The sequence below is a fragment of the Balearica regulorum genome, chromosome 25, assembly GCF_011004875.1.
Source record: "Balearica regulorum gibbericeps isolate bBalReg1 chromosome 25, bBalReg1.pri, whole genome shotgun sequence".
Taxonomy (NCBI): domain Eukaryota; kingdom Metazoa; phylum Chordata; class Aves; order Gruiformes; family Gruidae; genus Balearica; species Balearica regulorum.
Genome location: NC_046208.1, coordinates 3086021 through 3098539, shown reverse-complemented (window position 1 = coordinate 3098539; position 12519 = coordinate 3086021). Strand labels below are relative to the sequence as shown.

Sequence of the window (12519 nt, the reverse complement as noted above, 5' to 3'; positions counted from 1 at the left end):
ATCCCATGTCCGCTTTTGGACTGCGGCAGCTCCGAAGTGCGGTTTATTTATCTAAACAAGACCGAGGACCGGGAAGGGAACGTATTGGTGGTACCAGGGAAAGGTGTTCATTTCCGTGGCAACTGCAGGATGCCCGTGGAATAGTGGTACTAACCCAAGCTTGTCTTTCACTGTTACATAGTTATGGAATTTTAAAATGAAGCCTCATCCTGTTTGCTTTTTTTGTATCTTTAAGGAATATTCTAGGTAAATTGGTGTTGGTTCTTTAAAATGTCGGCTTAAACACAAAACAAGGATGAAAATTGTTGGTGCAATTAAAAAAACAACTCCACATTTATTTGTCTTTCCTCTAGCTGCCTAAGACAACCGTGGAAGTTCGCAGTCTGCTGGAAGTGATTTTGAAATGTAGTTCACTGTGCTGTGCTTGAGAAGTGTTTACATGTCCCTTTTTGTTCCTCTTCATTTATTTCTCGATCATTTATGCATGTTAACGTGTTAGTTACCAAAGAGGAAAGGGAGGAGAAGAAATCCTGAGGTGAAATTAAGTTAGACACTGGCATTAATCATTCTGTTTGTATCTCTAAATGTGTGACATAATTCACCGAAGGATTTTCCTTTCATTGAAGAGATTAGAACATAGAAGAAGTTGTAAATTGCCACTTTTGTTCTAGCAATTTTACTGATTTGAAAAAATACACTTGATGTTAATTTGCATGAAATACTTGTGTGTAAGAGTGTAACTATCAGGTCTTACAAATTGGGAAGAAGTAATAATTTTCCGTATTAATACTACTTCTGGGTTCTGGCATCCCAGTATCTTTCAGCACTTCTAAACTTCACTTAACCTTTGGAGCACCCCGATAGAGAAATGGAAAATTATAATGTCAGACTAACTATGTTTTTGCAATAGGACCAAAAGCAGCTGGGAATTGGGTCTGGGGAATCCTGGGGCTGTTTTCCTGAAGAAAGAATTAGCACTATGGAGGATTTCACGTGTGTCTGTGTGCAGAGATGCCACTTTCTCACCTACAGATGTTTCTGAGTGTGCATGCGTATGAACATGGTCGTCTAGTGATGTATAGCGAGTTTAATTTGGGATTCCTGAAGTGAATTGAGGCAGTGAGAACATATGGCAAATGCCAGAAATAATGATCATATTACATGTTTCTGATGAATAATTCCATTCAGTTTAGTACTGGCCCACCATTAAAATAAACCCCTCACAACATTTGACATAATGCAGATGAAACGCTTTGAGAAAAGATTTTGGAAGGTGAAAGAAGCAGTCATTTCACTTCTGTTTTAATCACCACTGGTAGAGGAAATCTTAATGCTCAGTTAGAACAAAGACATATGTAACATCTTGGGCTGGAGCTGGTGGTATTAAACAGCTCTTCAGCGTTGTGTAGCAGGGGAGCGGAGACTTCGGGAGGAAGGACGGCGATCGTGAAGGGCTGCTGTGGACCTGCAAAGAGAAACTATTTCTAAAATAGGCCAGGAAAGCGCAGCAGAAACTACTAGAAACAATAGTTGGAAGAAATGTGCCAGAATGATTTTTAAAAATGTGGGGAAAAAAATAATCTTTTCTCCTAACCCTAAAGTCCACCTTTCTGAATTGGAGTACTGATTGATAGATTTGGGGCAAAAAAATAGACACCCAAATATTTTTGAGCTCTTTTGATAAAAGTTCTGCCACCCATCACTCAAGGGATGTGTTCTGGGGGGTGAGAAGTGAACATTTCTGCAGCTGCTGGATGCTGTTTAGCCTTGATGTTTACTAAATGTTCCCAGAGCTCTCTGTCAGGTATCCTGCATAGCTTTATAAAGGGGGAAAATGAGGCAGAGGCTTAAGTATTTGTTAAAGGAGTAGGAGTGTTGGAATGGAAATTAGTTGTCCTACTTGGACAATAGAAAGCGGTGGCACTGTAGGTACCTGTCCTTGCTGGGAAGGTGGGTGTGTGAGAGCCTTAAGCAGGACTGCAGGAGTTAGGAATAGAAAATGTCTCTTTTCGTTTGTGGTGTCAGGTAGCTAGTGGCATAAACCAGGCTGATTCTTTGACTGAGCACAAGAGGTAACCAGCCCACTTAGTTCAGTTGCAACAGAAGACAAAAACCCAAGATAATGCTGATAATTCTGCATTTTTACAATCCACTTTTCCAGTTTTGGGGTTGGCTTTTTTTTTGGTGTGTTTTTGTGTAATGCATAGGAGCAGTACACGCTGCAGAATGATGAAATGCAGAATGATCCTACATCTCCTCCTTCATGGTGGTTTCAGGACGTAGTTCTAGCTGCTTCTTTCTTCTTTATTTTTTCTGGCTTTTTTCAATTAGGTTTGGTTTTCCAAACTGCTTTCTGTGGACCACACTGATGATAGTATCAAGAAACAAAGGAAGCTGGTCCTGTGCAGAGGTGTCTTGCAGGGGCTGGGGAGTTTCTGAACCGTGGGGCAAGAGCCGGTGCTCCCTGTGCTAGCAGAGCTCAGCCGGGTCAGCAGCATCTTAACTCTGCTTTTGTCCCTCAGACCTGTTCTCCTGTCTCTTCCATCCTAGAATAAATAGACATTTCTGTTGAAACCAAGTGCCAGCCTCTCCCTTTGCAGAGGAATTTAACTTCCTTTGTGCCGCGAGAAACACTGCAGTACAGCATTCTTCATTCAAATCGCCTCCTGTTTTGAAATGAAGAGCCATGAGTGCCTGGCTCTCCTCCCCTCCCTCCCTCTCTCCACACCCAGGCGGCTCATTGCTTGCGAATGAATTAACCTGGTTTCTGAAGGGTGTTTCTGTGCATTTCCCACGCTTTTTGGTCAGTCCGATTAATTCTCGCACTCTGATGCTCCTTGGGGAAGCCCAGGATGATCGCCGCCCATGATCCTTCTCCAGACTTGATATGTCATTCCTTCATAGCTCGTTTGTGGTGGTTAAAATGTTAAATAGTGGTGTTAAGAGTGTGCTTGATGGCACGGCCCATGTTGCAAAGGGAGGGTGGTCAGGGAGGACGGGTGGTCCCAGGGCTGGCGGGGGAGCAGGAGTTAAACTCTTCCTCGGAGCGTGAGCGCCTTGTGCAATACCCCCCGGAAATCCTCACTCCTGTCCTCTTGCCCAAAAAGGATCCAGAAACTTACATTTTAGTGGTAGCCTTGGGTTTGTGAGAAATTGGGAGTAACTTGACTGCAAAATGTTTCCAGCATGTGCTTAGCTTTACTCCTTACTGCATTTATTCCCTGTCGTTGACTTCCTATAACTGGCAGCACGTGTCCAGGCTCCTTGCACTGCTAACCACCTTTTTTGTTTTGTTTTTAGTTTTTTGTTTGTTTTTTTTTTTTAAATTAACACAGCAGGGTTTGAAGAAGGAATCTCTTCTTTCTGGGAGAAAGGTTTGAATGGTCAGTAGCAGAGTGATGAAAAACACCTGAGGGTCTGGAGCTTGACAGAGACTTGGTTTGCCCTGGGCCAGAAGGGGAGAAAGCAGGAAAAAACCCCCCTTATGTTATAAATACTCACTAGATTTTTGGCCGTCTATACAGTGTTGGCTTCATCACCCTGCGTGAAAGGAAGCCGTTCAAATAACTATTAAAAAGTTGTTTGGAGAACATATTTTCAGGTTGCTTAATGGACCCAAAGCGATCTCTGCCTCCCAGAGTGCACACGCACTCGGGATGCTCGTTACTGGAGGCTATGGAGAGTTCGTCAGCACCAGCTATTTTCCGAGTACCAAAAACATGAACTGGGGTGTGTGTATTGCTTTTGATTACACTAATAGTCTATGTGTCTAAATGACTTTTAAATTGTTATATAAATCCATCCTGCAAACTAGTGATAAAATGTAGTTTTACTACTTGCCCATGGTATTTTGTCCAGCATTCAAAAAGTGGGAAAGCATAAGTAAAGGTTTGTCTGAGGTTTTTTTTGGCTTGGTGTCATCTGGGGGAAACCTGTAACTGAGAACAGACAATCCGAAAATAGCTGTGAAACTTCCTGTAGGCAGAAGTAGTTGTAATGCTCTTGCTGCTTGCACGTAGGTTTTGGGTTTTCACTTATTTGAAATGTATTGACAAACTTCTATTTGTGTTGAATGAACAGTTGTAGAGCCTAAAAATATCATATTGCCTGACGTGCTCGGACATGTTACCTTTCTCAGGGTTTTTATGCACGCTATGGATTAGCTACAAAGATGAGGACTTTGCTCTTGCGCACAGGAGTTACCCATGCTCTGCTGTTGGAATTAAGGCAGTGATTCCCTGCACAGGGTAATTTAATCTGGATTCTGTTTTTAAACATCCTCCCTGAAAAGTCAACAGCATGGACTGTGTTTTGATAATAGCTAAGGAGGCTTTCATAGCTATTTCATTAGACAAAAAAAAGTCTAAATATTTAATTTGAATTCTCTGTGGATTAAATGCCTTGACAACTTTTGTCAACATGTTTAATTGCATATTTTTGAGCATTTGCTTAAAAGCTTTGCAGATCTGAAGCCTTGCATCAGTTTGCAGTCTGTGAGTTGCAGAAGAGTGGGTTTTTTGTATGGGTATGGAAAACCAATGTATAGGCTTGCTGTGTTCAATGAGATTCTAGTTAAAGGGTGCTTAAATTTCTAAAATTTCCAAGGTACCAGTTGTGATGGAGGCGTTCTGCAACTGTAATAAAGGCAGGAAGCATTGACTGCCTCACGCTTTTAAGAGACACTTTTGTTGTGCCTAGAGAAGCTGGTAGACCCAAGTAATTAGTGATGCAAGTATATTACAATGTAGGTATGAGAATAAAAGATGAGTGTCCTTAGTACTTCACTGAGACTAGCTTTAATTCTCACATCCTCTTCTTTTACTTCACTAATGCAAAACTTCATGCACTCATCTACACCTCAAAACAGTTTTATCAATCTATATTAGAAAGAATTTCAGCTCTTAACTCCTACAATTCCATTTATACATTTATAACTGTAAAGGGATTCTTGTCAATGTGTATTACCCAATGCCAATATTTCTCAAATGGGTAAGGAATCTCCTGGTTTTTAAAGGAAAGTGTACCTTTTCCAGGGCATGCAGTTTCTGACAGGATTACGAACCTGAACCTCCCTTCTGGCTCATGTCTTAAACAAAAGACTGTGTTTCCTCCTCTTATATCATTTCACTTCAAAGCCTAGTTTTCAGATTGCCAATGAGATTCTTAAGGCTGTGGTGATCAACAGCTTTCAGCTAGCAAGGCTGTTTGTTCCCTGAAATTCTCACTGTATAAAGACGTTTCTAAGTCATTAAACCTCCCAGCTATAGTTGGGGTTGTTGGGCTGCTGCCTGTCGTTTGTCACAGCCCTATTTGCAATTCTGTACCAAAAAAAAAAAGGATTGAGGCTGTTTTCACAAAACTACAAAGTCTTTCACTTTTGGAGTACAGCCTTTCTTATATACGTTAGTAGGGGAAATGTGAACGGTTCTGAGCAATTAGTAAAGTGCAGGGAATATGTCAAAACACATAATCCAAACAATTTTCTAAAATTTACGTATTTAAATGGTTTTAAGTTTTACTTGAAGCTGTAGTGTTGGTTGTTTTTAATTTTTTGAAACTGAACGGAGTGTTAACTTCAATCTAAACTGTAATCTTAGCCTAAACCTCCGCGGGGTTGGCAAAGAGAGGCAGGTGGATGCTGTGCCGCCGCCGTCTTACTCGGGTGTTCAGCACCTGAGTGCGTGGCAGCTTTCAGGAGATGAGGACTGAAGAAACTCATCACAGACAAGAGATCTACAACCACTCACTGCTCCAGTCTTCTGTATGAAGTGGAGATTTTGTTCACTTTGGGCTGCTTTGTCTTTCATGTGCTGCTGAGTAGCCTGAAAGATAAGATTGTGTTAGAGCTGTGTGTACAATTTAATGCTTGGTGACTTCCAATCCTTCTGTGTAATTGCTGCTTATGTGTTGGGCAGGGGCCCTGAAAGTCAGGGGTAACCGAGCTACACGCGAAGGTTTTGAATCTGCTGCCTGCCACCTTCCCATTCATGGTTTGATTCTGTTTTGCTTTTGATTTTGATGTGCCTCCTGCTTGTATTGAGCTTATACGGCATTAATGTGGGAGGAGGACCGCTCCTCACAAGGCAGCCATGGGGGACCACTGAGTCAAGGCGAGAGCGTGGAGGGTTTTGGAGTTCAGCGCTGCCAGTTGGAGCGGATTTGTGTGGGAGAGAGGATTGCTGTTTAATCTGGGTGGGAGCTGGGGGTTGGTGGTTCTGTTTTGTTGTCATCCCACTCCTTTCCCAAGCTTGTCATCTTTTTATACAGCATGGCATTTGGGATAGGGGTGGGAACATCTTGAGAAAGCTACAGTGCAGATACATGGAGATGAGCTAGATATTGAGAAGCAGCTCAGGCTGCTTGTGTCTTCTCCTGGTACTCTCTGCTGTGCAGGCTGTGATTCACTGTATTGCTATCCAGTTAGAGCAGTTAGAGCTTATTGCTGGGAAGAGTCGAAACCCTGCCTGGGGAGATGATCCTGCTTTGGAGCAGGAACATTGCTCAGAGTGTGTGAGATGACTGGGCAAGGAGGTCTCCTGGGTCTGAGTTTGTCCTTCTAGCTCTGTACATGACCTACCAAAGAATGAACTAGTTGGTACAGAAATTTGTTGCTGTTCTTCCAACTTCAGTTTATAGGATGCTTAAGCAAAAAAAAAAAAAAAAAAATTTTTTGGTAAATTCTTTTTCAGAAACTGAACATTGCATGCTGTAGAAGAGCAAAGTGTAGTTCCAGGCAAAAGTGTATGTATCTGCCTGCTCTGGGTGTAGTTGTTTTATGAAAGCGCAAATTCTTGCCAGGAGCTTTGTAGAAAACCTTTCCTGTTTGGTGTAGTTTCAGAATCCCCCACTGTTCCATAGAGGTCTACCACAGTTCTTATAATCTGCTTGAGTGTTAAAAAAAAGTCTCATTTTTTAAAATTAAAGATAACCTACTATTAATTTTGTTTACTGGATCCTCCCCAAGATTGTAAGGTAGGAGTGTTTTGGGACCACGGATTTGTAACTAGCCACCTAGGCACTCATCTAGTTCAAACTAGCAGGCTTTTTCAAGCAGGAGCAATCAATTCATGAAGATCATCCAGAATTTTGAAAGATATGATCAGGTATGGTGGTAGTTTAAGAGACACAGTACACTTTAACTTGCTTGTGATGGAAACTACTGGTGATGACCTTTCCCTGGAAGTATTAGAGGCACCATCGCTTAAATGCCAGCACTTTATTCAGGGAAAATGACCCTCATGATAATGCAGTATCATTTGTGCCTATTAATACTTTATATGCTTAAAAGTTTAAAAAAGAAAAAAAGACTGTAAATGTTGAGAATGACAAATGTAACTAAAACACAGAAGGTAGAAGATCCTTCCTTACCCTTTGAATTAATTAATAACTAGACATGCCTACTGAGTGCTACAGGGAGTGTTGAAAAGGTAGTTGCAAAAAGGGTAAAAGTAAAATTATGCAGCTGTCTAGCATTATACAATACTCTGTCCCTCTGTGACCTAGATGGCTTTATGATCTGGTGATGGAAGTGAATAAATGGCTCCTTTTAAACGGATGGAAAACTTTTCTGTTGCTACTAGGGACGTTTTAATTATGTAGTTGTCAGCCACGTGAGCTTGAAATACAATAGAAAGGATTCTGCAATACAGGGCAAGGCTTAGTGGGAGAATAAGAATACCTGGTGTTTAATTCTAATTCTACTACTACTTGACCTTGAATTAAATGTGCTTATTCACCTGCAGGCACTTGAAGCATTGGCAGCAGGAGCACAGCCTTTAGGATGCTGTTCCTTGTCTTGAATGATCACGGTGGGTGGGATCGCTAAGGTCTGCAAGTTTTAGAAAAGACAAGGAGGTGGAAGGCTTTTTTGTGTGTGTGTGTGTTTAAAGTGGCTGTTAACCTAATAACCTGTGTAAATTAAAAGATGCAAAAGCAGTGAATTCAAAATTAAAGCGGTTGTTGTGACTGCAGACATAAAAAGGTCCCATGTGATATGGTGACCCACAGGTCATAGCATGCACAGCCTGTGACTCTGCTGTGGTGTGTTCTTGGAGTAAGTATGAAAAAAACCCTTTTGCTTGTGTAAGCAATGGGTAAACAAGCAGATACTTATACTCTAGAAGGCCCAGTAAGCCTCAGGAAATTCCTGCATTCTTGATTTTATTTTGTGGCAAAGTGCTGTGTGGTGTGTCTCTGAAAGATGAGCAAGGTTGCCCTTCTCCAGCCCATCACCGCAGACTCGATAAGCTGGAGCTGAATAGTTTATTGTTCCCCTGCGGGCAGTCCGATCAGCTGTCACTGTTCCCCTCAAAAAACACTTGAGTTTATTTATAAAGAAAAAGTGCTGATACCACATTTCTTACTAAAGGAAAAGGTTGCTAGTTCTTGCTGCTCTTTAGCAGGAGAGCTGTGTGTCAAGTATCCCACCTTGAGAACCAAGAGCTTCGTTGTAATTCTAATACTGAAATACATGTGCTCTGCTGATCTTCTAGTCTTTGAGAACTCCTAGTTTTTTGGAAGTAGTCCTGTGGATTTCTGCTTTTTCTCCTGGAGCTAGTTTCTCAGTTGGGAAGGTGACTGATGGAGAACCCCAGAGTTTGCCAGGTTGTTGCCCTCATAAAAGATCCATAAGTTGTAGGGCAGGCAGCCACACCAGTACCTGTCTGAGCTGTATCTGGGATCTTCTGTTCCTATCCAAATCCTCTTCTTAAACATGATGCCTACTGCTTGCTTATGCTAATAGTGTAGCTGACTTTTTCTGAAAGATAACACTCTGCAGATGATCAAGCCCTAAATGCACAAATACATCATGTTCAATGAAGATACTTGCTGCATTTGACTTGTGTGTCGTGCTCTTTATCTGCTTAGCAGAAAATGCCAGTATTTTCTTTGTGTTACACCTTTTCATGGGTCTAGGAACTAAGCCACAGCTTATTAAAATTTGTGTCTTTGCCCCATAACTTCTGTAGAGGTCATAGAGTTGTTTCTATGTTGGGACCATCCCTTTTGTTGAGGAAAAGGGTGGATGAGAAGACACAAAGGGAGGAAGAGCTTTCCACTACTGCTTGCCTTGAAGGATGTTTTTTCTTGAATGTCAGACCTGCAGCTGAGTGTTAGGTTGAGGATTAAGCAGACTGATTCATTGCAGCAAGGAAACACTATGTTATTGCACATTTTGGTGCTATTATCGTCTTAATGACGAAGCCACAGGTAGAATGGGGTTGTCTTGTTTGCATTGCATGGGACTAAACCTGTCACTCGTACAGAGTTTTGCAAATCCATTAGCAGTTTTGTAATTGGGGACTGAGCTGAATGGAGATGTACTATATAGCGTGTGTGGAGCATCAAGCAGCAAATTTTTAAGTGAGTGCTAGCAGATCTAATGTACCTAAGTATTGGTTCTTTCCCCGTGCCCTTCCCAGCCTCTGCTAATCCTGAAATACTCTTGCTACCTGAAACTGAGCAAACAACAAAGAAATCTCACAAACTTGCAAGAGACACAACACGCAGGTTTTACCTAGTGCTGCTCATGCCTCCCCGTGTCGCCTTCCCTGCGGACCGAGGGTTGTGCCCTTGCGAGGGCTGTACGGTTAGCGATTCCTTGTAGCTTCCTCTGGGTTTGTTTCTGCAGCGCCCTTGCAGCCAGCCCTGCCAGGAGGAGCAGAAGGTGCTGGGCCCTGCCCGGGGTGAACCCGCACCCTCCCTGCTGCAGCTGGAGAGGGAAGCGTGCCTGGGGCCGGGGAAATGGGCCGTGCTGAAGTGGTTTTGATTCAAGAAGTCTGTGGACAACTCAGGCCTGTGTATTTGCTTGTAGTTGTATTTCCTGATGAACAGACGGAAGTACTCTGTTTTCTAAAATTTTCTCCTGAGAAAAAAATAAACTTGACCGGCTTTGCCCATGCGTAACAGTTTTGACTGCTCCGCTTCATTCTGTGTTACGACCTTGCTGCCTGTATTTTCTCCTCGCAGTGAAAGCTACGGAAGCCCCTGAGTACTATAATCTCAGAGAAGTGGTCCTACCAAATTACTGCTAACCAAGGTCGTCTTCAAGCATGAAAACCCCACGTTTTTACAGATTTCTTTTTTCTTTATTTTTTTGGGGGGGGTGGGGGGGGAAGCCTAGCTAGGAGCCATACTTGTATATACGTGTGTTGGGGTTTGGAGCCCCTAAAATAGAGACACGCTGTCTTCATTGTGGATCCTGGAGCCCTGAAACTGTTTGTTCCTGCAGATGTGAGCACAATTCAAGGCAGCTGATACTCCTAGTGCAGGGCAGGAGTAAAGTGCTCAAAGGTTCACATGGCATTGTGTATCTCAGGAATTAGCAATGAAGTAGTTGATTTAAAAAATGGTATTTATAAAATGGTACTTACCCATCTTCAGTTGTTGTGATGAACCTGCGGGTGCCTGCAGTTGCAGTGCGTAGACGTAAGCAAGCTGTGCATGCTGAAGACCTGAATGTTACTTATTTTATTACTGATTCTGAATTCGGCTTGGAACAACACATCTGTGAAAACCTTTGGAAAGGACAGCAATAACAGCCAAGCAATAGCAGGCATCTCTGAAGTTTGAGTGCTCAAAGATCTTTAGATGAAAGTGCATATTTTACTGTTGTCATGTTGAGTTTATTGCCTGTAGAAAAGCCAAATAACTTCTTCTAGCTGCATCGCTGAGTATTTCTGCATTTTTAGGCTGAGACTGACAGGTTTCTGCTATGTTTTCTTGTCCTGTTTGACCGAGAGCAAGTCACTTCACTATTCTGTCCCTCAAATTCAGAATCGGTAAGATAAAGAGAACATCACCCTGGCTTAAAGGGCTAATGTGAGAAGTTTTCGTATTTGTAAAATGTTTGAAAACTGTTTGTAAAATATTGTGTTAATACAAATAGATATCTTTGGTAATAATTATGCATAATAATAATATTAAGACCTACATCTGTGTGCTTTATGGGTCCTTTAGAAATAGCTATGTTACTTGCAGATGTTTTAAAAAGAAAAGTAGTCTTCCTGGAGATAATTCCCTCATGGGAAGTGCTATCGTGTTGGCTCTCTGAAGGGGTGTCTTTATCTGTTTCAATGGCTTGGTTTATAATGAGAACTCAACAGCTGGACACTCAGTAACTAACTGAATAATCCGAAATTGGTGCCTTTGAGGAGTGCCCCAGTATGTGCAATGTCTTGTTTCTGCATCAAGAGTAGTCTGCAAAGGAATTTGATAGGAATTCCCTGAAGTGATTTTCTGAGCTGACGTGGGGTATTGCAGCATTCAGTCCTTTTTTCCAGACTGAGATTCAGTACATTTTTAGGCAGTGACCACTACTTCTTGATGCCAGAAATGCACTTGACACTTGTAATTGATGCACTCTTCAGCAGTTAAGCTTTGCTTGTCGGTCTGTGCACCGGATTGCAGGTCACTGGATGGCTTTCCTGCGACCGGTGCATCCGAGGTGCAATTGCAATAATTTTCTGTCTGCAGTTATAGCTAATCATAATGGAGCTTTGCTGACATATTACTAATGAGAAAACCTATTTTTAAGTATATTTTACTGGAGAATTTTTATGGTGTTTTCTCTAATGGGATTTTGTTTAATCTTTAGTGCTTTTATTTGTTACAGAGATCCGTGCCCAATTGGTAGAGCAGCTGAAATGCCTTGACCAACAGTGTGAGCTCCGGGTCCAGTTACTGCAGGACTTGCAGGATTTCTTCCGCAAGAAGGCAGAGATTGAGATGGATTACTCGAGGAATTTGGAGAAGTTGGCTGAGAGATTCCTGGCTAAAACTAGGAGCACCAAAGACCAGCAATTCAAGTAGAGTATTTGCCTTTTGTTTTCATCCTTTTTTTTCCCTATAGATGTGGTCACAAGGATAGGAATGCAAAAAAAAAGAGCAGATATAATGAATGCAGGTACCAGCACTTTGTGCATGTCAGAATGTTTCCCGAGTTTGTGTTAAGCACAGAACCCATTTCATGTTTCTACGTAGCCTGGTTGCTAGCTTCATGTCAGTAATTCCTGGCAGGTCATGTGTCATCTATAGGGAATGGAATAGTATAAATTGGCACATCTAAAAAGAGTAATTTTCTTGGGAAGGTGGGCAAAGCTGTACACCAGATTTGTGTCCAAAGCTGGAAATACAAAGCCAGGATTTCCTTCAATATCAGCGGCTTTGGTCTGTTTTGTTTGCTTGGGGTTTTTTTGTTTGGTTGGTTTTTAAAGAGTAACTGTTTCTAATCTGTTATATGCTGTGATTTGCCATTGTAGCTCTCTGTTTTCATTATCCTGTGCATACTCTGTGTAGGATTTATGAGTGGTGTATCTCTGCTACTATCACTTCAAAACAGTAAAGCAATAAGGCCAATAGTACTTCCAAATAGAGCTGCACCATTTGGGGGGGGGGGGGGGGGGGGCAATCCATAAGCTGATGAGGCTCATTAAAATTTAAAGCTGTCCTTATTGTCAATCAATTGTCTCACCTGCTTGAAACATTATTTGTAGGTAGATCTGACCATACTGCTTTGGT

At 41.9% G+C, this 12519-nt stretch overlaps 1 protein-coding gene across 5 annotated transcripts in view; it reads left to right on the top strand.

Moving 5' to 3' along the window:
• The window catches only part of SRGAP2 (SLIT-ROBO Rho GTPase activating protein 2), a 107444-nt gene that overhangs the window by 25841 nt on the left and 69084 nt on the right, over positions 1-12519 (top strand). For 3 of the 5 annotated variants that reach the window (XR_012838930.1, XM_075776060.1, XM_075776059.1), the window contains exon 3: positions 11615-11807. The exons of 1 other annotated variant lie outside the window; for it this stretch is intronic. Coding sequence is in view for 3 of the 4 variants with exons in the window: in XM_075776060.1 (XP_075632175.1) it covers positions 11615-11807 (193 nt within the window). In the remaining variant the exon portion in view is untranslated. Of the gene's footprint in view, positions 1-11359; positions 11447-11614; positions 11808-12519 lie in introns of those variants that run through there. One more of the 5 variants, XM_075776061.1, reaches the window with a different exon arrangement.